The following is a 27162-nucleotide window of genomic DNA, read 5'->3' as shown; positions in this document are numbered from 1 at the left end:
ACATCTCCACCATTTTTCTCTGAGGAGCCACAAACGAGCAGGTTTACTGCAGCGGTTACAATCTGTAAAAGACTGAAGGTGCTTCTAGAGATCTGCCTGAACAAGGCTGAGTGCTAACACGGAAATATACTTGTTTTCCTGCAAAAGTCACATTGCACAATGAAATAGGGTAATGCAGTGCTAAGGGGACAGCAATTTGGTGTTTCCAAGAAGGGCAGTAGTGGAACAAAGGGAATTAGTCCCACTGAGGAATCCTTTAGCAGCAAATTCTGCCCCCAATCTCAAGACAATGAGGTAACATGCATAATTCAGCTTCTAAACAATATTAATAAACTCAGTAATTGCATCAAGACAAATTAATTTCTTCTGAGCTCCTGTTCCTATAAGGCCGTTTGCTCCTAGGATGCAACAGAGCTTGGGTGTATCTACCTTACAGGGTACTGTTCAGGCACTGCTCTCCTGGAGGAGTCCGCTGACCAAAGAATAGGCATATTGAAATGTTTGCTTTCAAGCAAACAAAAGGTCGTGCTAAAAATACTGGGTAGGAAAATACCAACAAAATAGAGCTTGTTCATGTCCCTGGCATAATTATTTGCTGTGGATAGTCACAAAAATAACTTGTGCAAACAAATGCTACTGAAAGGTCAGATAAGAGGTAAATAGTGTCGAATGCTTAATTTCTTGGTATTTACATATAAACAGAAAGTAAGAAGTACAAGCTGCCCACATTCTCAGACAATGCAAATCACTATAAATCAACTGATTTACATATAGAAATATTGGTTGACATCTCTTGAGGGCCTGGCCTAATGTATAGGAAGTGAACTTTAAATGAGAACCACAGGTACCTTTACCTGAAACGTAAAACTGTAAGTTAGACTCCGCCAAGTAAGAGCAAACAGAATTTGATCTTCAGGTTCAACCAAATACTTGAGAATATCAAATGGCAAACTCATTATATGAGTAATACAGAAGCTTTTCAAAAAATCTGAAGACTGAAACACACTGAAATAAAATATTTGATAACTTTAAATAGGCATAATAAGCATACACACACGAATTGTGATTCTTCCTCCGGTAGACAGGAGAAGGGGCAACATTCAGTTTTGACACTGCTTTTGGAAATCACAGGCACGTCATTTCATCAGAGCTGGAATTATTCAGAGAGCGTTTGGAAAAGCAGATTGAAAAGGAGTAAGCCTCTGAAAACGCAGCAGCGGTGGAAGGCAATGCTACTCTGTCCTCTCCTTCGACAGGGCTCTGGGAATCACAGGTTAAAAAAGAACATCGAGCCCAGGGGAAAGGAGCCCTTCAGATAAGAACAGAGTACAAAGCCAGGGTTTGTTTGAACAGCTCAGCTTCTGATGAAACAGTTTTTCACTTTGTTTTGTTTCGTCATTGAGCTTAAAGAACTTAAACAAACCAAACAGCTGAACGCTGCCAGCAGGCAGAGGGGACAGTTCCCGACAAAACCCAGACCGATGTGCTGGGAGAGACCATTAGAACGTGCTGGTTTTGCACATGTGGCCACAACTGGCGTTTAGACAAAGGAGCCATTGGAACCTCATTCTCACTAGGCTGTTCCCATTTCCTCCGAAAGGAGGAAAAAAAAAAAGAAGTAAAAATATCCATTATGATATGAAATCCCGTAGCTGCTTGGAGCCTGATAAAAATGTGGAGATAGGTCTGCACAAAAAGACAAGAAATTTCAGTTCACACAGGGGTATCTAACAAACGAAATAAAGAAAGCATTAATGGACCGAAGACAGGCAACAAATTCTTCATGCAGCTCTGCTGTGAGCCTTAGTCTTCCAACTGTCTGCTAAGGATCAGCCAACGTACGACTGAACAAATTTAACAGTATGTTAATGTAAATGAATACCCATCCTTTAAAAATGTGGAGATTGTATTAAGGAATCACACGCATTTTAAGTATTCTCTTCAACCTTGAGCAATGCATTGGTAATAACAAGTTTTAATTTCTCTGGCATCCAAAGGCCTTGGTTCCCCTCAGTCCGGCAGAGCTTGGTGGGGTATTGCTGTTTCAAACAAGACAAGCACAGAACATCCATTGAGATACCCCCACCCAGGCCGTCTGAAAGGTGGGTACATAATAAAAAGAGAAAATTTGCAACACGAATCCTGATAAAGCTGCCATGGCTATGGGCTGGAAACACAAGGATACGGCATGAATCACAAACCGAGAAGTTAGGAAACCACTGATACACAGCTTATCACTGTAATTACATCATCTAATTTGTTTTCAAGATACTCAAGAGAACGTTAAACAGTTCCAAGTAAACTAATTTAACCATGTCTGAATGCTTTCATTTAATCAAAATAATGCGTAACAAACCAATTCCAAGCACCTAACTCCTAATCGTTAAAAAATAGCCCACGTTTACCCAAACAAGCCCTTAGGATGGATGGAAACTCCCCTCCTGTAACCAAAGTGTCAAAGAAAATGAAGATGACTTTGGAAAGGTTCTCCATCAGCACTCCAAATTCCTTTTCATGTTCACCTCAGGGAACGTGCAAGTTTCTGTCTCACTTTCCCTCACCAGTCTTTGCTTTTTCTACTCGCACACTATCAACTACTTAAGTGTAAGCGCTACTCAGCTACATCAACGGGCTAAGGAAAAGTTTAATACTGCTTATTAGATTACAGAGTTTCCACTAGATGCACCAGGAATCAGTAGATTAATTTTCTGAGTACTACACATTTATTCAGCATTACTACATGCCCTGCAGCAGTTTGTGTGTCTGTCTTTCATGCTGTTTAAGCACGCATAAAGCACAGGGACTAGTACATAGATCTACCAAACACAACTTTTCACAGAAAAGATTATATTCAGTGAAGTGTGGCATTGCCATATACAACATCCTTGTAATGTAGTGCCTCTAAAAACCATAAATTCAGATACAAGTGCAAAACTAGAGGTGATATATACAGTTCAGTGCATTCTTACAATCACTCCAAACCTATTCCCATTTCCTAACCACAGAAACCCTAATAGTAACACACGGAAGGGACAGGAGGAGTGTGAGCTACAGTAATGATGCTCTTCTCCAATTCAGACTCTTAATATCACCATACTTACTGTTTCTTGCCTTCACTCCTTTCTTGCGGCTCCTCAGTTTTCTAACTACTTCATCCTAAATGGTTTTCTCTTCAGATTCCTGGTTGCAACCCAGAGGTGCCAGGTTAAGTTAAGTCACCAAATAACAACTAAACGTTTAAGTATGATTCAGAGAATCTTGATAGCACAAACTCATTATTTGAGAAGCAGAGAAGGAAAAGAGAAGCTTTAAGTGACCTTGGATTTAATAGCACACACCTGTACGTTCCCCTCTGAATTTATTCTGAAGTTTGTAATTAGACAACTTTTCAGAGAAACGTTTTGCTGCAACATCCAGATAAATTTTTAAAAGTCTGATGGCCAGAGCTTCAGCAGGTGAAGAATGCTCTTTTCCGTTTGCCACTGAAAACAGAACTAAGTGATGCCCTGGAGGGCATAGCATAGCCTAGTTACCATCCACAAATGTAATGGAGCACTGTGATTCACTGATCCAAACTTTGAGGACAGCATCAGATTTGGCTCAGGACATAAGCAAAGAAATGTAAGCAAATAATTCATTAGCAAAGAAATTCCCTGAAGAAATGAAGATGGGCTGTTTTAGCCTCAATTCTTCTGCCACTGCTGAGAGAGAAGGCAATATTGTGTGCGTGTGTGTGTTGGGGGTGGGGGGTTGAATCCTCCATGCCACAGCACTTTTTGACCCAATCTCCAATATTCAGCAACAAGAAGAGAAAAACCCCTGATTTTGAGGCTCCCCTCCAGTTTCCTTTGTTGAACGAAGCCTTGTGTGTAAACAACAGCCTAAGTATGAGGCTAGAACTCAGGTACATTTAATACCCTATAAGATGCATAACCACATGCAATGATATTTTGAAATACGCTTTTAAACGTAAGAATGTTCCTGGAAAGTAAGTGCAGGAAACATGGGCAGAACAACAGTGCACACTTCCTGAGTTGGGTACTCTATAAGATACACAGTAAAAAAAGACTATAAAATAGTTCAGTCAGCTTATTTCTAGTTTAATTACGTTTAAATTATTTATACAAGTAAAAATTCCCAGGAAATAGCCTGGATGAAAACATCTACAATTTTAAAAATCATTAATTATAAGCCAGTATGGATGACATAGAATAGAAAAGAAGTACAGGTTAGGGGCATATTTTGAGGAATGCCCCTGCTGAGGTACATTTCTTTAATATCAGAGCCTGTTTTACCAGACTTCATAGATACCATCTGTGAATAAGAAAGCCAAATTCTAGTTTGCACACTCACAGGATTTTTTTTTCTTATCATTCTCCGCACTGTGAGGGTGACAGAGCATTGGAACAGGTTGCCCAGAGAGGTAGTGGAGTCTCCTTCCCTGGAGATATTCAAAACTTGCCTGGATGTGATCCTGGGCAATATGCTCTAGGTGACCCTGCTTGAACAGGGAGGTTGGACTAGATGATCTCCAGAGGTCCCATCCAACCTAAACGATTCTGTGATTCTGTGATTCTGTACTTATAAGTATTGTCAACATACTATGTTCAGGCAAAGCTGTGTTAGCTATGTTCCTTCAGATATGAACTCTTCAGTCTTCTTAATTCTTGTGGGAAAAAAATAAATTAGAAAATGCACCTACTGAAGAGACTACTGCATTTCAACTAAATCAACTAAATACATTTGCAAGTGGAAAAAAACCTGTTTTCTTTATGTAAATCAAAATGGTGCATTTCATTCTCCCAGGCTTCTGAGCAGATAACAGTAAAGAGGAACTACAGCTATACTGAATGTGGTCCCTTATCCTGCCACTTTCACACTGCTTATCAGAAGATGTGCAAAAATTATAATAAGGATTTTATCAAACAAATATTTACTCTGAATGCTGCAATGCAATAATATTAAACGTCTTAGGAGGCTGAACATGACACTGAAGGCACTTAAGATGTTTCCTCTGGAAAGAAAGCTAAAGTCTGCAACACTGGGGGAAAAAAAATTCAAACAGAAACCTACTTCAAACATAACAACATAATAAGTAAAAACATGCAGCTACGAAACTGGATTCTCAGCTATTGTAAATCAACATAGTCATCGACTTTGTCAAAATTTGTCTATTTATGGCCTCTGATGATCAGTCTTATCATATTTTTAAAAGATTATTACTATGAACTGTTTAATAAAGTTATGATCCCATTCCCAAATGGGGCTGTGTAAGTACTGCAGTTTATCCAGACAAGGAAATCAAATTATTGCCAAAATAAACAAGCTTTGTGGCATTATTCCCGTCTGGATCATGCATCTTTTTTAAAAAGGGAGACTAGCAAAGAAAATGAAGAGAGTCAGCCACCAAGAACAGTGCTGAAACAAGCTGAACACTTCCAAAACATAAGCAACCTTTTCTGCATATGAAAGTTATTTTCAGTAGGTATAGTAGTTTTCTTATGTTTGCACTGCTAAAATAATAATAATAAGAAACCCAAGGGAGTTGGGTTGTTGCAAAATAATGATATCACTCAGGAATGATATATAATCCATTATTATTTAACAGCTCCCCCACCACACAAAATAACATTAATGCTAAGCTAAAATGCAGGGTAATTTCATGGATTTGTGGTTGAGTGCACATGACATTTCAAGACTGTTAACATTAAAAGAAATAAGCAAACATTAGAGTCCAAGGATATACTCAACTAATAAGGAATTCTTGAGCGAGATTCTGACTCACATTTAAGCAATGACACGGTCTTTAGTCTGTCTAATCCAGTTGCAACCACATTCTATCCTGCTAGAAAGACCAAAAGAGCAGGCTGCCTCTAAAAAAATGAGAGTAAGGAGATCTGTGTAATGTATATGCCGTACGTAGATGTATACACCTTCCTTTTATGTCAGACAATTTCTTTATCTTGAAACTACTAAGAAGGAAACATGGGTATTTGAATGACCTTTGCTGCAAAGAGCACTGTAAACTTTAAAACATCATGGGAACGTGGGACGTCTAAAAAGGGAATGAATGCTTTAGGGAGAACATAAATTGTCCTAGAAATGTGTCTCTTATCGTATCATATTATGATAGTTAGACAAGATGAAATATATGACTAATAGTTCCCATATTTAAGTGTGAGGAATCCAGACAGAGCAATTAAAGAGAAAAGAGTTTCAGCCTCTGTCTCTTCCTGATGGTATAACACAGCATTGGTTTGCCAGCTTTCAAGTATACACACTAAAACAGTATTCCTGGGCCTTTTCTGAGACTAACTACATGCTGTTGAGGACAAGTCACGGCTTCCTCTACTTAAAAGAATCATTAACGTAGCCAAAAGGCTACCTAGTGATATTGCTTACACTTTGAAACTGATTTACGTTTGTAAAAATTATTGTTGAAATCTAGTTTTTGTTGACTGGGCAAGGACTTTTTAAGAACAGAAAAGAATGTTAGATCCTTCTTACAGAGCATGAAATTTCATCAAATCACCCCTTTTATTAGGACCGCTATCTTGAATTTGACAAATCTTATGTTCTAATTGATACCCACAACTAATTTGAAATCATGTCTAACTACTATTCCTAGTTAGTAACAGTCTGGAAAGTACTTAGCCATTCCTGCATGATGTGCATGTGTCATACAGATTGTCTCCACACACAGAGCAGAAACAGTCATTGAATCCTTCACCTTTTAATCTATTAGCAGCAACAATTCCATTAACGTCTCTGTCACACAACATATCTCCTATTCCACTGCTGGACTTCTAATATATTATGTAATGTAAATCCTAGAATATTTTTCCTTGAAGTCTTTAGCTATCCTTACCAATTTTTTATATTTAGTAACTTTGATTTATATTGATCATATTTTTCATCCTTCCATCTGTTATCAATAGGTTCTCCCTCACACACACTTGCCTTCTCATCATTACAAAGTCATGTGGACATCTTTCAACTTCCAGGGATGAATACTGGGGCCAGCACTGTTTAACCTCTTCATTAACGACCTGGGTGATAGGACCAAACGCACCCTCAGCACACTCACAGATAACAGAAAAATTGGCAGCAGTGGCTCATACCCCAGAGGACTGTGCTGCCATTCAGAGGGACCTCGACTGGCTGGAGAAATGGGCAGAGAGGAACCTCAGGAAGCTCAACACAGGGAAGTGTGCCAAGTCCTGCACCTGGGCAGCAATTACCCCAGGCACCAGTTCTCCAACCAGCTGGAGACCAGCTTTGCAGACAAGGACCTGGGGGACAGGTAGCTGAACATGAGCCAATGATGTGCCCTTGGGCAAAGAGCAGCAATGGTACCCTGGGGTGCATTAGGCAGTTTTGCCAGCAGGTCGAGGGAGGTGATCCTTCCCCTCTGCTCAGCCCTGGAGAGGCCACACCTGGAGTGCTGGGTCCAGTTCTGGGCTCCCCAGTACAAGAAAGAGACGGCCCTCCTGCAGTGAGTCTAGCAAAGAGCCACAGAGGTGATGAAGGGGCTGGAGCATCTCTCTTGTGAGGAGAGGCAGAGAGAGCTGGGACTGTTTAACTTGGAGAGGTGAAGGCTCAGGTGGGATCTTATTAGTGTTTATAAATATCTGATGGGAGAAGGTGTAAAGAGGCTGGGGCAAGACTCTTCTCAGTGGTGTGCCATGTGCCAGGACAAGAGGCAAAGGGTACAAACTGGAACACAGGAAATTCCAGCTGAACGTAAGAAACCACTTCTTCGCTGCCAGGGTTGATGGAACACTGGAACAGGTTGCCCAGAGAGGTTGTGGCATCTGCATTCTTGCAGAGATTCAAAACCCAACTGGATATGGTGCTAGGGAACCTGCTCTAGCTTGAGCAGGGGAATTGGATGAGATAATCTCCAGAGGTACCTGCCAGCCTCAACTATTCTGTGTGATTCTGTGATTCTTCCTTGCAACATCACGACTAAACACTTCCAAAAGTAATTCCAATCTTCTTTCATACTTTTCTCTATTTTTTCTCCTGGTGAATTTCATTTATACTTTTTCTCCAGTGAAAGAATCTACATTAAAGAAAAATCATATACAAAGATTTAAGAAAAAATGAAGGTAGCTTTGATGATTGGATTCAAATCAGTTGTTATTGGATTCAAATCAGTTGTTATTAGCTTAACTTGAGTCAATAAGGTTGAGAATCACGGAGCAGAAGAGTAAGTACTATTCCATAGAACCAGCTGGAAAGATATGATTTTATGTTGTAAAGTATGTTGCCAAGGATCCTGGGGCACTGCTCTCGTTCTAGAGGGATTCTTCCTCTCAGCAGATAAAGTTATTTAAAAAAAATAAACAAACAGCCGTCTTTTTCTGTCACTCTTTCTTTCCTTCATAGAATGCCATACTGCACATATAAAATAAGATATTGCACTAAAGAAGCTCAATAGCTGTCATGATGCCTAAGGCTAGTTTTACATTCGTGAATTTAACAAGCAGACAGAAGAGAAACATGGAAAAAAAAAAAGAAAAAAGAAAGCCTACCACTGGAACGCAGTTTATCTACTCTCTTAACGTTCTCACTGTTGTTCTTGCTATTTTGGAAGAGATCTCTCTTTAAATTAAATTATACTTTATTAGTTCTTTTCAAACTCCTCCATCTACCACTATTAGCATCAAGCTTTAATAAGTCACGTACCATATTAAAAAACTATTAGAAGAATGTCTGTGATGCTACTTAATGCAGCACTACATGGCAATGACCATGGAAGACAAGTGGAAGAAAACTTCACAAAATCAGATTACCTATATCTTCAGGCATTTTAAATGTTCATCTCTCAGCAGCAATCTTTCCATTTAAAAATTAATTCTGTAACTCAGCTGGGAATTACAGGCTCAGCTTCTGGGATGATCATTATCTCCATGAGTAACTGAGCTTTATGTCAGCTGCTGAAAAGCTGTCTAGTGATTAACATCTCTTAACAGTAGTGCCAATTTCCTGTAAACAAATTAGGTACACGCTGGAAGAGAGCAACTGTGTACTTATAAAAACGGGGGAGGAATGCTGCCTTCACTGGAGATGGGAAGCTGTGAGATTCCACCCAAGGGAAAACAAAGAATTAGGTAGGTATTGCCTTAGTTGTTCTTATGCTTATTCACATCAGCAGTCTCACTAATTCCAGAGAGGCTGCTGCCATGAAGCACGCTGGGCCTGGCTCTCCAGTGAAGGCCCTCAAACCTGCTGTGAGACCTGCACAGGCGGATGGACAGACAGACACCTTCCTGGGGCTCCAAGAAGGCAGCGTGGATGAGGAAGAGCGCAGGAAGTAAGCCCTGCAGGACAGACTGCAGGACTGGAATGAGGGTCCGAGTCCTCAGAAAAGGCATCCATGCTTTTTGCATGAAATTTTGCAAGAGTGACACACCTACCGGAAAGAATTGTAAGGAATTTTATAAAGGAAGACTTTCCTGTTAAGAACTAAATTTTATTTCTAAGTGTTTCGTGCTCTGTGATGGTGAAAAAGGTGACATGAGTCAGTATTTTCTTTGCAAGACCAACAGGGGTATGCACACAAGCATATTCAAAACTTGCCCCAAAACGCGCTCAGAAATTGGATACATTTGAATTCCAAATAGCACACATTTTTAAAAAGATGTTGAAAACTTAATTAAAAAGGAAGGCCTTAAGGCTCAAATATATGACTGGTAAGAATTTAGTATGGCCCCAACTGTAGCATGGGCTTCCTATGAAGCCTTGGAAAAATCACTTTTGTGCCTTGTACTTCTCCTATGCAAAAATAGGACTGACGTTTCATAAAGGTTTATGTACTTACGTGTAAGGTGTTCAGATAATATAACGAAGGTCGTATAATAATATTTAGTCTCATTAGAGACAGTTTCATATTCAAAGAGCTTAGCGTACACAAACGAGGAAGACAGGATTTCACTGAATTCGGTATCAGCTTTTTGCAGCTGTTAACTTTGCTTCCAGCCCTGCACTCCCTCCTCATGCTTAACCTTTGTTGCCAGTTTGGTTTGTTAGGACGCGCAAGGAAAAAAGGGCTGGGGCCCTCAGTGATACCGTACAGCTAACCAAAATCCCTCACGTTCTAAATCTAGGCTCCAGTGATGTGGGAAATGTTGTTACTTATAATATTCATTGCCATATCAACAGGTACTATGGGATCCTGTCCTTCTACATCATTGTATACTATCCTCCTCTGATGACAGGAACATGAAGCTAATAGAATGAGTGACACTAACCCTAAGACTGAAGGATTCTTTCTGGACAATGAGGAACAGAATAAAAAAGGGATGTCAAGTCAAAATTTAAAAAGCATCTAGATTTAACACAGAAGACTACTTCTAAAACATAAAAAAGGAAAGCAAGTAGGCGAAAAATACATCTAAGTGGCAGAATCTAAAAATTTCTTAAATACAGAGAAAGATCAACTACAGTAGACAACGCAAGAAAAAATGAGAACAGCTAAGAAAAAATTTAAAGATCAAGCAGCCAAAGCAGTCAAGAAGCTTTTAATCCATATCTTGACTGTATCAAAAGCAGGAAATCTGTAACAGAGTAATAAAGACAAAAGTAGCACCTTTGCATCAGGCTTTCTATGAACGCATCATTAAATACTTTTCTGGAAGAAAAAGACTGATGTATAAATTGAAAAGGTTCTGAAACAAATTCAGGCAAAAGAACAGCAAGACACTACAGTCCAATGGCACCTTCAAGAGCTTTGAGATAGAGGCACCTGAGCTTGCAACAGAAATATGCAATGTGTTGTTACTTAGCTACTATGCCAGAAGGCTTCAGGATACAAACGTTGTATGCACATGTTTTAAGGTTGGTTCTGGGAATCACAGTCCAGTAACGCTTATTTGTTGTTACAAAACACCCAACATTAGACAACAACTCAACTGACCAGCTGTGCATACATCAGAGCGAACTGAATAACTTTCTCAATTCCATTGACTATAATGACAGTTTCAACATGCAGCTCACATGTAGATGCTGACATTTAAGGGGTCTCAGGCTGCAAGCTGAATCTCCCTTTGTGTCAGTTTTTTATTATAAAAGCATATCAAGTAGCATATCATATAAAAGCATATCATATAAAAGCATATCAAGTAGCATATCATATAAAAGCATATCAAGGTATCAGTAGCATTCCGCAACGGAGGCTATCCTGACTTTGAAAATAGGGCAGCAGGAGCAGCTCTGCAAATCAAATCAAATTATTTAGGTCATATGGCACAAGGCTGCAATGCAATTCAGAGGAATATAAATTTATTTAGTGAGTATCATGATTGGTAAGAAATCCAAAACTAATACACAAGATAATTTCTCTGTACTGTTATTCATTCAAAATGAACATATATAAAAAAGTAGACTGCATACTTCATTCACCCTGCCATAACGCAAGAGAAAAGGTGAGACCAAGTGATAGGAAATGTAAAAACAACCAAAATGAATGCTTTTCTGGACAATGAACATTCCACCTTAGGGAATCACTGCTACAAGATATCACCGAAATGAAGTGCTCACCAGGATTCTAAAAACAATTTTGTGCGTATATACAAGAGTGTTTGTAAACACAACAGTGCGGATTCAAAGGCAGGCAGATTTGAAAGTTCACAAGCTTCTCATACCGCACGGTCTGTATCCTGTGCTAACTCCTGTCAAAGAAAAGATGCAGAGGTAGATGATCTACCAGACTTAGCAAGGGAAAAACCAGAGAAAAATCCCTTGGATTACAACATGTTTCAGTTCACACGGAAAAAAGCAATGAAGAAACCTTTGATAATGTGCAATCCCTGTAAAAATGTTGATGTGAAACTAATATTCACGTGAGACCGCTGAAATATCATAATTAGTCTGGCTGCCGAACACACATGCTGCTCACAGCCACTCTGCTAAACCCACTTCTATTGTTCTCAGTATCTGAGATGATTCAAAAAGACTCTATTGCTGGAATGGGATAGGCGGAGTGCTAAGGAAAGACGTATTCTTATCCTGATTACAACTGGTGATTCTATTGATTTTGTTAGAGCTGATCCTCATATATTCAGTGTAACACAGGAGTTAGGCCTAGAAACTGTATATGAAGGAAAAATCCGGAATTGTTGTTTATCAGGAATTAATGCATTGCAAGTGTCCAGGGTCAGACCTTAGATACAATGCCAACACACACAGACAAGCTACTCCAGTCATTTATTCAGATTTCCAGAATGTTTCAATATTATTTTTCCTTTTTATTCAAGACATATGCAACTGCAATAAAATCTCTAGGGAAGCCTGAGTCTGAAAATGTAGCAAGTAGCAACACTCCCTAAAATCATCAACATTCTTGAAACAATTTCCTGCAAAATACAAAAATTCAACACACTACATAATGGTATGCTATAACAAAGATTTTATAAGTATCATTTTAAGCACTGCTGCATAACTTATCAACCACCCCTGCTAAAGTGAGAACTCTGAAATCAATGTACCCTGCGTATGATGAAAACTAACTGTTCCTACCTCCCCAGTATTTTTAAGGCTCTTACTACTCCATATAGTGTGTATGTGCCTGAACACACACAATATTGATATGTGTTAGTTAATGTTGTAATGTATCTGCTTTTAATACACAGAACGAGAATTCAAGAGAAATCCAGATAACAATTAACAGCAAGCATCTTTAGTGCTACTGCAGGCTGTCCTCCTCCCTTCTGGTGTCAAGTGAGCAACACCACCCACCTTTAATGACTACACGATTAATTGGGAACTCAGCATAATGGCACTGATCTGTTAGAGCTGAGTTACAATCTGACTGAAATCACTGAACCTCTCCTGTGCTGATAATGTTCTCCTATCTGGCTGTTTCAAGAAGACATACTGGATTCTTTCACGGAGTAAAGAGTAGTAACATCCAGTAGTGTAAGGGAGAGAGAAGAGCTGCTCTTAGATAAGGCAGAATGGTGAGATGTCCTGAGAAACATCTGAGGTATGTGGTCACGCCTGTGTTACGCAATGGCTCTGAAGACCACAGAAGTAGCAGAGCTAACACAAGCCAGGATGCCACCATTTCTGGCAAGCGAGTAACAGATATTAAAACTGAGATTCACCCCATTTAACCTTTGGTGCCTTCTTGAGCCATCTAAGTTAGGAACAAGGTTATCCGAGATTCCCCACTCCGTCAGCGGAAAGAGGCTCGCCCAGAAGCCATTTGGATCGCCGGTGCCCGACCAGCCATACAGGTGTGTCCCTCGCCCCACTGGTGACAAAAGGGAGCATAGGGTAATGAGGTTCCTGACTCGGGCACCTTAGGCAGATCCTGCGTGAGTGAGACAAACCCCCAACCTTATACCCAGGATCTTCAAAAGCTGATCTACTGCTCCCCACGCCACAAACTTTCTCTGGCAGCCTATAGCAAAATTAAGGTGCTTAGAATAGAAAAAGAAAAGCCACAAAAACTGCAGCCACTGCAAAACTTTCCATCATTGCTAGGCAATAGGACACTACTCTCTGATTATTGTAACATTATCATAGTACTCATTTTCGTGAGAAGAAGTTTACAAGAAGGATAAAGTAGGAACAAGTTCTTTCAAGTGGATCCCCATTCACATGCAAATAGCAGCGCATAATCCAGGCTTTCCTGGACTAGTTAAAAAACATGAAAAACATAAGCTATCTAAGATTTTCTGGCACTGACTGCATCCAAGAAATTGGAACGTTTTCTAGGGAGTTGACCTTTAGGAGTTGACACAATATGAGAATATTGGGAAGGATATTATTCAGAGTTTGAATAATAAATTAGGTCATAGGAGACCAGTGAAAAGCACAAGATTCAACTCCTGGAGTTCTGAAGGAGGAAAGGAGAAGAATCATTGCTAACGTGTGGGAAGGCTAAAAGTTACTCTGCAGGAGATTTAATGTTGGAAAGCCAGTAAAAAAAAAAAAAAACACACACACACACACATATATGTGCAACACTTATCATTATGGTTCTGTTAACAAGTAGCAGTTGTATACATTGCTGCATAAGATGCATAAAACTACAATATAGTCTGCACTCTTAACTGGTCTTCAGCAATTCCGGGGAACTGCAAAGGGCACCTAACTTCCCGAGCAGCCCTGGCATGAAGCTACACCCCGCAGCACTGTACCTGTCCCGAGTCCAGTAAAATGCATGCAACTAAAAAAAATTCTCTTTTCTCCAATTACCATCATAGGCATTCCTGGACCTATATAACTTCAGATTATATTGAAAAAAAAAGTTGTTCCAGCACCTACATATATGTCATGTAACAAAATAGGCTGCATTTAACATAATCAAACAGTAAGTAAAACAGAGGTGATGGACACACAGCTGCCTGCCTAGCTGCAGGCAGCTACCGCTAGTGCCTATGTTACGAGGCTGGTCTCTGTGGGTTCCCTCCACAACCCACGGGCAGAGAGAGGCTCCCCTCAAGGAGGATTCGGCAAACCTGGGCTCCTCAACTATGGTATGAAAAGTTGCCACAAGTTCCCCTAAACTTGAAGTATTTGAATAGCGTCAAATATAAAATTTGACTTCATAGCTCAGCTCATCATCTTTACACTAAACTAAAATACAACCAACATGACAAATATACAAAGTGTTTGGCTGAACAAAACACAGATGAGAAACACTGATTATGACTGGGTTTCTTAAAGCTCAAAAGCAAGAAGCAAGTACCTATTTTCCTTCTATTCATTAACTTGGCATCCCTCAAGACTTTGTAAGAGGTTTATAAAAAAAAAAGCTTTAAAAATTCCCATGGACTTAGTTTCACGTTTCTAAATCCCTAGCTGAAACTCGTTTCACAGTTCAGATTTTTTATGGATAGATACAAGTCTTAAAGAATTTAAATGTGTGTGTGCACGTGTGTATTGAACATACAGTTCATGTTCCAAAAGAACGATCCAGAAATCCCTATGTGTCTATGGTACAAAACAGCCTGCTTGAGTAGCGATACTCAAATTCTGGGAAAGAATGGAGAGCAGAAAGCTACGCAGGCTACACTCCACAGAGATAGGGGAATCATCTGGAGCAGAATAAACAAAAAGAAATAGCTAGGGGAGATGGGTGGAACTGGAAAAGACGGCGATCAGTAGAGCAATGCTAGCTGCTTGTTTCCTTCTGACTGTGCTATGTCCAAAAGGACATGTTTAATACAAACCCATTTGCTGTCTAAGAAACCTAGCCATGATAAACAGTGCCTTTTAACCAGTAAAGAAATCTGTCAGGCTCTTTTGTGCTTGCATAATTCAAAGGCAATTTTTTTTTTTTAAGCCAATGTTGGCATATATTTGATCTTCGCTGAGGTATGTGCAAAGACATTTGGTTTAGCAATAACACAATTATAGCTGTACAACGCAGTGTGTTTATTTGAGTATGCAATCATTCAAATAAATATACTTCTAGTTCTCTCTTAACAGTACTTACAAGTCAGATATTGTACATAAGCTAATCCCTATAAGTTAAAATCATGTACAATAAAATAAAGCATTATGCATTTTAACTTTGTGTGCTGTTTTGCTTTAGCTTTGAGGGAAACATAGTCCATGTGTTTTTGAATGGCTGCAGGTGTGGATTTTGTACCATTTCCATTTGCGGTTTTTCCTATGACTGCATTTCCAAAAACTGTGTTCTCTATAATATACACTTTGGTGAGTGCTTTGAGAGCAGATGGACTTTTGCTTCAGTGATGGTCTGGAGCCTTTAAGGTGAGCAAGGGAGTGGAAATGAGTTGCTAACAGGCTTGTCTAAGTTCAACCTCATCAAAATCACCTAGCTGCACAATGTATTTTCTTTGAATTAGCATCTGGCCTTTGCTGGAATCAGAGGGGAAGATGTCAAAAGAAGGCAGGTTAGAAAAATGAATACCTGGTAAACTGACGCTTGTTGTAAATGTTTCCTCCCAGAATCAACTTGCTATTTTTGTGCATTGGCTCTTCAGACTGGGAAATACCTTCTCCCCATATAAAGTAGAGGACGCAGATAACTCAAAGTAGTTCTACCATTATTTGTCTTCCTTTCTATTTTACCCACTAAGTCCAGGGTCTGAGTAAAAAATTTGCCCTTTGTTTTGCTACGGCTGTTACAATGCTGCTGCATGAATAAATATTTAAAGCATGGCCATCATTTACACAGATTAAATTTCAAATTACCTGCTGAAACAGTGAATAAACTCCAATTCAATTCCCTGCTTTTTTTTTCTTTCTTTTTTTTTTTTGAGACAGACACATATTCTGACTGACTAACCTGCTTGATTACTGCTGTGGAGCACTTAAAAGTTAATCTTTTCACTGAGTTGCCTGAGAATTCTGAATTGTGAAGTGTCTGCCAGGTAAAAAGAAAAAATACTTCAGCTGGCAGCAAAAGAGTGTAAAACAATAAAGCCTGAGAGAAGGGAAATGATAATTACTGCAGGAACAGTGGAAACCAATCTTTTACCAAATAAGGCTACAAGGTAGCCACCATAGAGAGAGTAAAAAGACTAAACTGATACTACAGCATGAATAGCAAGTCTCTTGCATCATAGTTTCTTCAGAAAAGGATGACACTATGGCAAGTTCAACTGCAAAAACAAGAATATTCCAAAGCAAAAGCATTTCCAAAAAGAACTCCTACCCACAGAGAATGCAACGCGAAAACAAGACTATGAATTATCATACACTGTCCTTGACCTAAGCAGTTATTGCAGAAATGACCTCCTCCTCAATTAGGATATCCGACGGAACATCACCAAGTTGAAAACCAAAGTATTTTAAAAATCAGTTCTCCTTAGTTATGTTACTAGAAGGAATGTAAAAAATCGCTGCATAACATTTGTTATCAATTATTTAAAATCCTCAGTTTGAGAAGCTGCATATACATCTGCTAAGTCTGAGCTGAAGCCATAGGAATAGCGTTTTGCTGGAGCACAAGTTACATAGAACTGACATGGGTCATCTACCCAGGGGTGTCACCATTCACCAAGCATTAAATACCACTTCATAACAGAGAAGAAAGTATCTCTTCTAACATGTTGCCATTACCAAACCACCGCAACAAACCAGTAATGCAACCAAGAAGCAACTATAAAGGCTAAAAAATGAATATTGTATGCCTCACGCAAGCTGCCAGGAAAGATTTTAAGTTCTCTCAACTCTACACAAATGCTTCTACAAGCTGCTGGTCTTTTCATCTGCCTTCCCTGACACACAAGCCTTTATGTCATCAAATTTTCCCTCTACTATTATTTAAAATAAATGCCTCTTTGGGCTGTTTATGTATGAGCATTAACCAAACAACATTGACAAATCTTCCTGAGATGTCCTAGTCTAACAGTACCTGCAGAATGTGGTAGGACACTATGCATCATCTGGAGCAAAGGAACAAAAACTTTATTATACAGCACATGGCAGCAAGAGAAAGCTATGGTTTAACATCCTGTTCCTTAGCAATGAAATTAGGTGTTTATTTTCTTTCTGTTATGCTAACACTAAGAAGTAAAGCAATTCCCTCTAACTTCTTTTTTTAATGCCATGTATTGCTCTCAGATCTCCTGTCATACACAAACTACAGCTGAAAAAGTGCTGGCTTACTTACAGGTCATTGCCATTTTTTAACCAAAGCTAAGAGGTTTCTACAATCCTTTGATAGGATGAGAAACACTTGCATAAAAAGAAACATTAATTTCTGAAGTAGTGATAGACATTCATGATCATATTTGTCTGAAGAAAATTCAGAAATTCAATCAACTTTTGATAAAATAACTGCCTTATATTTTCACAGTTCTGAGCAATTGTTCTCCCTAGATTATTTCCTAGATAGAAAACCCTGTTAATAATTACATGGTAACTCTTCTTACTAAATTCCCTTCAAACAACCCATTGTTTTAAAATATGCTAGTCAAATTTTCTGTCATTACTTTCAACATAAGACCAATAAAATTTGAGTAAAATATTTACAATTCTTCTTGGAAATTGCTGTCTATACATAATAGGAAACTTCTGGACAACCTCAACTATCCAAAAGCACTTTTACAGAGTCAACAGAGTAACACAGAAAAAATCTTTGATATAAAGTTCTAATAAGGGAAGTGCCAAAATTCTATAGGCAATATCACTATTTGCCATTACATAAAGAAAATAGATTGTTTTTAAGATATCACTTACGGACAACATATACATTTAAGCATTATTGCAGTAGGGCACAGTTCATGCAGACTTTTGTGATCTGTGCTGAAAATTCTCTAAAATAGAGAATCTGGAACATCATGACACCATGTCACCAAACGATCTTTAGTGGATCCGTAGTAGCCTGCTAATGTAGGATTGGAGTAAAGGGCTTTTTATAAAGGAGAGAAGCAGAAAGGAGCAGCGATAAAAATCTTCTCATTCTCCTCTAACATCACAAGAAAGAATGGCTCACATGGACTGCACGTCACAACACATAAACCTGATACCATTCCCAATCGCATAACTAAAGCACATTCTTTACAAAAATCAGTGAAGCTGTAGGAGAAATGTTTTTTAATTTTCATTCAGATTCAATGAAACAAGAAAAAAGGGTACCTAAAAATTTCCCCTTCTTCCTTGGGGGGGGGGGGGGGGGGGGAATCACACAACAATCACCCACAAAATAATTTTTCATCACCAATAACGGTCTATGCAAACTATGGTTGTGCACAGCGAGGCCAGCAGGAAGGACAATTGCAAAGGGTATATGAAAAAGAGACTGGAAAAGAAGGGGAGGGGATTGTTAAAAGGAGAGAGGGATATTGATGAGCATTAAAGAGTGATACAAAAAGGACTAGGAGAGCAATAATTCTATTGCCATCTGCTATGGTCTTGGGGAAAAAAATCCTTAAACCCTGCTCGTTCTCCATCTGCAGAGTGCTGTTATTTCCCTGCTTGACGTGGATACTGCCAAGTGCTCAGACACAAAAATTCTGCAGAAAGATACGCGTTTCCACTGAAAAGCATGCAACTCTTTAACTCCTCACCCATAACAGTTTGAATGAACCGCTTTAAGTGAGACACGGAGCTGCAAATGAACAGGGAATATAAACCTAAGTATTAAATGACTGCTTCCTTTACTAAGTTCTGTTATTCCTGTGCAACGAATGAGATGGGGATCCTGTAGAAAAAAGTCTAATCCTTAATTAAATGCATATGTCAATAGGGCAAAAAGACTATGAAAAATATTAATTTGGGCATTTCCTATGAAAAATATTAATTTGGGCATTTCCTAATTTCAGACTGCTTCATTTTACAGTTACAAATTAGTTGTCGTTCTCCCACTCCTTATAGAGAGAAAATTAAGGAAAAAAAAAAGGACATTTTGGAATATACAATGATTTTGAAGAGAAACAGGACACATTACTCCAAGTAACTTCTACAGTGAATGACACAGGAACTTCCTACATTATTCTATATGCTTCCCTTCTCATGCACATATACAGATCCTGTTTTACAAGCCTCTGTAGATATATCAGAGCTGAAATATCATACAACCTGCACATGCACCCATCCAACAGAATAATGAGAATCATCTATTCAGCAGAAGTTTCCACTCAGATTAAATGCTTTCACTCTCCAAGCCAATGAAATATTGGACGTCGGTTAGTTTAACTGTGCAACATACCCCATTCACAAAATGAAACCGTAAAATACAGAGTTTCACTGAAGCACACTGGCAATCAAGGGGATCCTTCCCTTTTAAATACCAAGTTTTCATCACCTCCAATTGAAGTGCTAGAGCTCTTTACGAAATCTGGCAAAACCTTAGCTACCTGAAAAGACACATTTTCCCCAATCTATTCCTCGTTGTTGGTTTTTGATTTTTAATAGCTTAACCACATCTAAAAAATCTTCAGGAAACCAAGACATGTTCCTCATCTGAACTCACAGCTACGAAGTTTCAGCTGAAACGACCAACCGAACGAGTTTTAAGAGTCTGAAGTAACCCATGGAAAAGCTTTAGTAGCTTTAGTACAGGCATCACAACGAAAGCTCTCTGAAAAAATGTTTACAAACTTCAGCACAAGGGTTAAAAGATAAACATAAAATTTTACTTCATTATTAGAAATAATGATTATTAAGAACATAGCAAAGTGACAGCTAACTGCAGTCTGTCTTCAGACAATCTAAATTAAGTCTTGTGTACTAGAGTGCTACTTTTGCTAAGAAAATGCATTTAGATCCAATAGCAATCTAAAGCAGTTTCCTAATTTCCCACTCATAGTAGTTGTCTATTATTAGGAATAGGAGCTAGTTTTCCAAATAGGGCATGTGAATTTATCCTTCCTGCTTATAGGAAGGACAAGTACTTTTAAAAATATACCGAAAAAGTGCTGTTCCCTACTTTTTAAAACATGTATTTTCTGACACAACATTCTGTTTTATGGTTGCACTTTTTAATGTCAAATGATCACAAGAGGAATTTTCATGCATTTTAGATAAACAGTAAGGAAACAAGTTTAGAACAGGGCCTTAAGAGCAAAAAGTACAAACAAAATATAATACAGGCGTTAAAAATATAAGAAAAACAAACAATCTCAGAAGACCTAAAATATTCCTGCTTTATGGATCTGCTTTAAGGAGACATCTTCATCAGGACAAGCCTGAGCTAATGAGAGACACTAGTTGAACAACAGAAAAAAAGTCAGTAAAACGATAGATATGTGCTTTAAACAGTGAATCAAGAGCTCCTGAAAAACAGAGACCAATGAAAGTACTCAGTCTCTAGGTTGGGGGGGGGGGGGGGGTCTCTCCTCTCTGAATATGAAGAAATAAATTCACTATTTTTATTTGTAACTGGAGAACCTTGAAACCACAGTTTAGATTTCTTTCTTATTCGTCTTCTGTGAAAATAACCATGCTCAAAGCTACTGTGAATGCTTTTGGTCTTTTAAAGATAGTGGAGAGGATAGCCACAAACAGGCTAAAAACATCTGTGTGTGTGTAGTGGCCTGGTATTATAGATTTTGAAATATAATGCTCCCCTATCTTTTTATCAAATGTAATTATGAACTGCTATTATTGAATATTTCTAGCAGTCTATTGTACACGGTGACCCACAAACTGCATGGCCTGAGGCCAGGAAGGAAGGTAACATGTCTTAACAGGTCAATCTCAAGGGTCTAAGTTTTCAAGTATTTGAGAGAAGATCAGGTTACAGCATAGATTTACATAGCAGACAAACTACATGACTGCCCATTCTCAACATTTCATAATTTAAAAAAAGAAAAAGGTTAAATGAAGAGAGAAAAATAACCCTATTTCATGGTAGTCAGAAAACATTAAAGAAAAACTTGCTTAGCTGTGGTTGTCCATGTAAGCACAAGAACAAAGTGTTAATTTACTATCCCTTTATAAAATACTTTTCTTTTTTTAAAGCTTCAGAACAAACATAAACAAAAACAAAATGTGCTGTAGTGCTCTTTAAAACAGCTGTTTTTATTATCATTAATCCAAAATACATATATTATACAAATATGTATATTATCAAGGAAAATGCTGTACATTTCGAGAGCTTTCATCTCTAGTCTGAGAGTCTAGGAGGAGTCTTAAAGAGAGGGACTGCTCTTTGTATTGTCTGTCTGCATGAAAAGAAGAATAATTTGGAATAGCTTTTTTTTCCCCCTCAGAGCCTGAAATATAGTGCACTTTAAAAAAGGCAGTATTGGCCAGCATCAGCACTGCCTGACATTGTGTTTATACTAAAAAGAGACTAAAACTACCATGTTCATATCTGGCATTCTTTCAGTGCACATTGGCAAAATAATTAATTTTAAATTTTCATAGATAAAGATACTACGATATTTTCATGATCACAACAAAAATACTTTCTAAGAGCAGTTAACAGCATGATATGGTGTAACAACAAATTTGAGGGGCTTACACATCTGTCTCTACACAGCTGTATTTCTCTTAGTTTACAGAACTAGTATTTGCACACAAGTTCCCACCACCATCATATACTGTACAGTTAAAATATGCCAAACCATTATCCCAGACAGCTTTCAGGATTTGTTTCAACATAATCAACCAGTTACAGGGTTTAGGCTGGCATACTGTTGATACTCTTATTGAAAAAGAGCATAAAGAATACACATGAACAGTAAAATGACTAGTTTCAATGCGTTTGAATGGACTTAACGTTATTTCAGTTTCTAAAAATGACAAATACGAAAGCTGATTTATTCACAGCAGTAAATAAGCAAAAATTGTAAACTGACAGATATTTTTAAAAAAGGAATGTAGCCCTGAGCATCTCTTGAACAATTTTTAGGAGACAGTTTCCTCTATTAACCGGATTTTGTGTGCGTTTCATACCAATTCAAGAGAGAAAAAGGGAAAACACAGACCTTTGAGTGCAATTTGACATTTTCTCTGTTGATAAACACAAACTCTGAGGGGCAGATTTTACCAAAAGCTTCAGCTTAGCATACTGTAGCCCTGCAGCTGAAACTTCAGATGAAAAACACTTTTTTTTTTTTCCTCCTGTGGCGCAAAAGGAACTTTTGGGAACATTTCAGAAGGATGCCAGAAAGCTTGCCTAACATACAATGGTTCCTGCTCAGCACAGCCCTCCAAACAAAGGGTAACAGATGCACAACTGGTATTAATAACTAAATATCTCCTCCCTCTGCTAGTCAAGAGAGGACAGCTAAGGACAAATACAGTTTGAGAGTACTTACCTACTCGGAAGTTGGTGGCTGTCAGCGTGTCAGCAGCATGGCCGTTTTCACTAATGAGGGTGGTGGTATTTCCCTTCTCACAGTTGTTCTGACAGTTGCCCTTGGTACAAGTCACTTTACAGATGCTGGGCGTAAAGACCACCTTGATGCGGCCAGTGTGATTTCCCACTGGCAGCGGAGGCAAAGAAAAAAAGAAGAATAAACAGATCACTTTGGTATCCATTGATGTCCTTCAAAAAGTTTTAAAAAAAAAAAGGGGGGGGGGAGTTGTAGAAAAAGGCGACAGGTCTACAGGAGGAGGGCAGTCTGCAGTGCTCTCTCTCATAGATCTCCAGTGGTGTCTCTGAAACAGGAGTAGGAAGCTTAGCAAACAGAACTCCGGGATACGCTCCAAAACCACATTTAAAGTCAAGTCACTGGAGTGGGATTAGTAATCACAATGCTGCACTTTATTCACAGTCAGACAAAGCGCAATACCAAGGGCATGACAGCTTAAACAGCCAACCCTGACAGGCAGATGTAATGTAAAGAGGCTGGCTGTGCACCTAGGGGTGAATAAACTCTTGTGTCCTTCTGCATACTTTTCCTGTTTCTGCACTTATTAAGTCACTATTTGTAGCTCGACCCCTGGAAATGTTTTAGGCATGCGGCATGTCTGAAAACATCTGTCTCAAATCTCCTGGCACCCCAGCCCGAAGTGGTCAAACCTTGTGACGCAGCTGCCTGGACCCATTTTTTCACAGTTTTTTGGCACCATTTCTCCACAGGGATTTACATATTAGAGACTGAGCTTTGCTGTCAGCCTTTGTTTCAAGAATAAATAGCTAAGTCAGAGAAATGGGTGAGTAAATATCAATAGTTGAAAATAGGAGCTCTGAGCTCTAAAAGATTTTAAAAAAATAAGAAAATGGTAATATTCTCATTTTGTTTACTTTCTTAAAACCTTAAAAAAACCCTCAAAAGTAATGCAGATTGAGCAAATATTAATTTTAAATTAAGCTCATTAGAAAAACTTTTTCTGGTTACAGAATCTGATTTAGGGACAGATATACTTGATTTCTCATCTAACAGCTGAAGAAAAAAAGATTAAAACTAATAACTACTAAAATTAGGAAGAACGAACAACTTTTTTGAAATTATTTAAAAAGAAAACATTTTGCTCTCTGCACACTTATTCATAAATTCCTCAAACTCTTGCAAATGTATTAGGGCGTCTTTGTGAAAACTATTCATAAGTGCTTTCATAACAAACCTCACAATCCCAAAATAAGACTTGCTGCATAGAAAGAGAAGCACCTCCTTCTTCCTGTCTTAGAAATAAAAAGGGTGGCAGTGAGTTGTCCAACCTAGTTTATGAAATACCCTCCGGGAAAACATTTTTCTGAAAATCTCAGGAAAATGAAGAAAAACTTCCCACTTCAAAAAGAATATAAAGTCCTCCTATTTCTGGCTCTTCCTAAACAAGTAAGTTAAAGCAATTGTGCCAACTGTTTTGTCTACAGTCAGAGGCACTGATCTATTTGAACAGCAGCTGTATTACAGATGCTCCCACCTTACTCTCCCTAAAAATACTTAGAAGCACAGCCCAGAGAGACAGAAATAAAACATTTCAACTTGAGGCTAATATCGTGCTCTTAATTGGTTTAAAAGGCACCCTGGATGCCAAGCATTTCTTCTGAAAATTATTAATACACCTTTCCCAATAAACAGAGATCTAGTGGCTTGCAAACTGCTGAGGCTAGAAACGTCAAATCGTTCTTTTGTTAAAGGGAGTTTCAGAAGCAATACTGCAATTTCTGTATTTTATTTGGATAGTTGTATACATTAAAAAAACCTTTTCCTAGAAAAACCCAAAACATTTTCTATTTTACATTTTCAGATGTTTTAGTAACATTTTTCCTTTGGGATGTGATCTAATTAAAAAAACATAGTTACTTGAGTCACAAAAGTCAGTCCTGCCTAAACTGTAAAAACTACTGTATTGGGGGACCCAGACAAGTTTTCCAGCTTAGCTAAACACCAAGTTGGCTTTGTCAGTACAGAAGGAACTAAACCATGATTTAGTTCCTTCCTAACTAAATGGGGAGACTCCATGCTGAGTCCCAAGCTGTAGCATAATTTGGGATCACTGTTAACAACAAAATTATTTTTATCACATAGTTCAGATGTTAACAGCAAAATTCTGTAGCAAATTTTTTTTGTTAGAAGGGATACCTTCGTATTAGACTGGCTGACTAACTGGAATCGTAAATTTGCTGCTCTCACTCTTTGCCGTTAGCGTGTGAGTTTGAGAGTATAAATATAGAATTAGCAGTTGAACAGTCCATTTAAAAACACTGCCCTATATCTTCAGAGAAAAGAGTATCCATGAAACAATATTTAAATGCAGATTTTCAGGGAAGTAAGAAGTCTGATAAGCATGTGATGTAAGCCCTCATCCCTACAATTACTCAAATCAATATTCATGCCTTTGCTAGAACACAAATACAATTCTCATTGATATTCCTGTTTTATTAGTTACAAACAGTCAGAAATAAGACAACTTCATATTCTTTCGACATAAGAATATTTTCTCTATCTTCCTGAGGTTTATCAAAAATATAATCTTATAACTATGATTTTCTTCTCCTTGTCTAGCAGACCACCATTTTCAACTCTCCCACTTCTTCAGGAGACATTGAGGAAAACTAAAAAGCTAAAAAAGGCCTTTGAGCTGGAAGCTGATCAGCTCATGAGGAAAAAGAGCAAGTGATTCAGGGCGGAGACACTATCTTCATCTTTCTTTATAGTTGTACTTAAGTAGACAGCACTGTCCTCACACATTTTAAGGTTCAGGGACTTTAACAGTGACCATAATATATGCCCATTGAAATTGAAAAGAGACCAAAAATGCTTCTCCTTAAAAGAAGTATTTTGCAGAAACTCTACAAGGTTAGCTTCTTGGTGTGCTTGAATCCTCTTCCTTTTTTCTGTCTTTTTACTCTTCTCCAGAGAGGGAATGATTCAATCTTAAGTCAGAAACTATGTCCTTCAATACTTTTTAGTTGGTTTGGAAGCATTAATGTTAAAAGTCACTCTTTCAAAGCTAGAGAAAGCCCATTACCTAGGAGAGTCTTGACCTCTCCTAGGTTTCAGCTAGTTTACACTGAAGAAGGACCATGTATTTTTAAGGCAGCATATAGATTATTTTCATCTTTAAACTTTAGCAACTTTGCTGATCAAGCCATTGTGACATGGACACAAAGATATCTGCAACTTAGGTTATTTCTAATTCATTTCTAGGAAAAAAAAAAAGATGGTGCTACAGCACTGCAACATGCCTGGAATCATTTTTTATACAGACAGACAAAAATGTATCATAAACTCTTCAAAATCAATTTTAAACACGTGGAAATGAAACACCTCACCATGCTCTTAAGTAAAACACCAGATTGTGACAAAATAGGAACGTGAGACCAGATAAATAAATAAGCCTAATGAAAGAAAGCAAAAGCAAAAGATGCAAACATCAAATCAATAGCAAAGCTACTCAAAAAATGGCAGAAAGAGAGAAAATTTAAGATTGTTGGTTTACTAAAGATAGGAGAATCGGAATTACTTGATGCTGGCTAAGTCTTCCACTCCTGAACTGGGCAGCAAATTTACAGTGGGGAGCTCAGCCAACTGCACTATCAGCCTACAAGGTACTGCCTCATAGTCTAGGTTTTCACTTATACCAAAGGATCCTTAGCTATATCTGTCGAAGGAGATCAGTGGAAGAACGTACCCATAATTTCCAAAACCTGTGACGGTATCTTGGGACAGATTCAAAAAGAAAGATGCTTGGATAAACTGATGAGATTTTAGCTGAAAATTGGCACTGCACAGATGTGATTTTCTTCCACCTCTGTAAGTCACTATGATATAATATTATGAACGTGACAAGCTCCTGCTGTGATAAATTTATGACTTAACAACAACCACTGCAGGGGAAATGGAAAATATAAGCAAAAAGCTTTCTTCATAGAATCCTTTCTGCTCCCATAATGACAAAGAACTATTTTTTTCTGCTTTAGCAGAAAAGGTAAATGAGTTAAAAAAGGGAGGCAGCTGGCAGGCTTTAGGCCCAGGTGGTCATTGGGCAATGCCTCATTTGCCCACTCCTGGGCAGAGTTAGCTAAGGTAAAGGACTCCTAATGAATTATCTTGGGCCTCTTTGTTTGTAATGCTACTCAGTCTTATTCCCTTTCCGAAGAATTTGTATAAACACATTCTTTTCCTGGCTTTATGGCTGCCCTCACAGCTCCAGCATTCTGCAAAGGTTTCGCTATGACTGTATTCAATAGCCATAGTGGATCTCAGAAGATTTGTGGCATGTCCCTGTTTGGAGGAAAGACAATGGGTGAGCCACACTAGCGAAAGCAGAATGGGAATTCTGTTAAAAAGATGACTACACTATACTGTCTCATAGGTCAAGCAGGGCAAA

At 38.4% G+C, this 27162-nt stretch overlaps 1 protein-coding gene across 10 annotated transcripts in view; it reads right to left on the bottom strand.

The window, feature by feature from the left end:
• Positions 1–27162, bottom strand: part of LTBP1 (latent transforming growth factor beta binding protein 1) — a 223123-nt gene that overhangs the window by 119719 nt on the left and 76242 nt on the right. For all 10 annotated transcript variants that reach the window (XM_068939409.1, XM_068939411.1, XM_068939410.1 and 7 more), the window contains one exon: positions 22698–22865. In XM_068939409.1, coding sequence (XP_068795510.1) covers positions 22698–22865 — 168 coding nt within the window. The remainder of the gene's footprint in view (positions 1–22697; positions 22866–27162) is intronic.

This window comes from Struthio camelus, chromosome 3 (genome assembly GCF_040807025.1).
Source record: "Struthio camelus isolate bStrCam1 chromosome 3, bStrCam1.hap1, whole genome shotgun sequence".
Classification (NCBI taxonomy): Eukaryota; Metazoa; Chordata; class Aves; order Struthioniformes; family Struthionidae; genus Struthio; species Struthio camelus.
The sequence above is the reverse complement of the archived record's forward strand: the minus strand, read 5'-3'. Positions and strand labels throughout refer to the sequence as shown.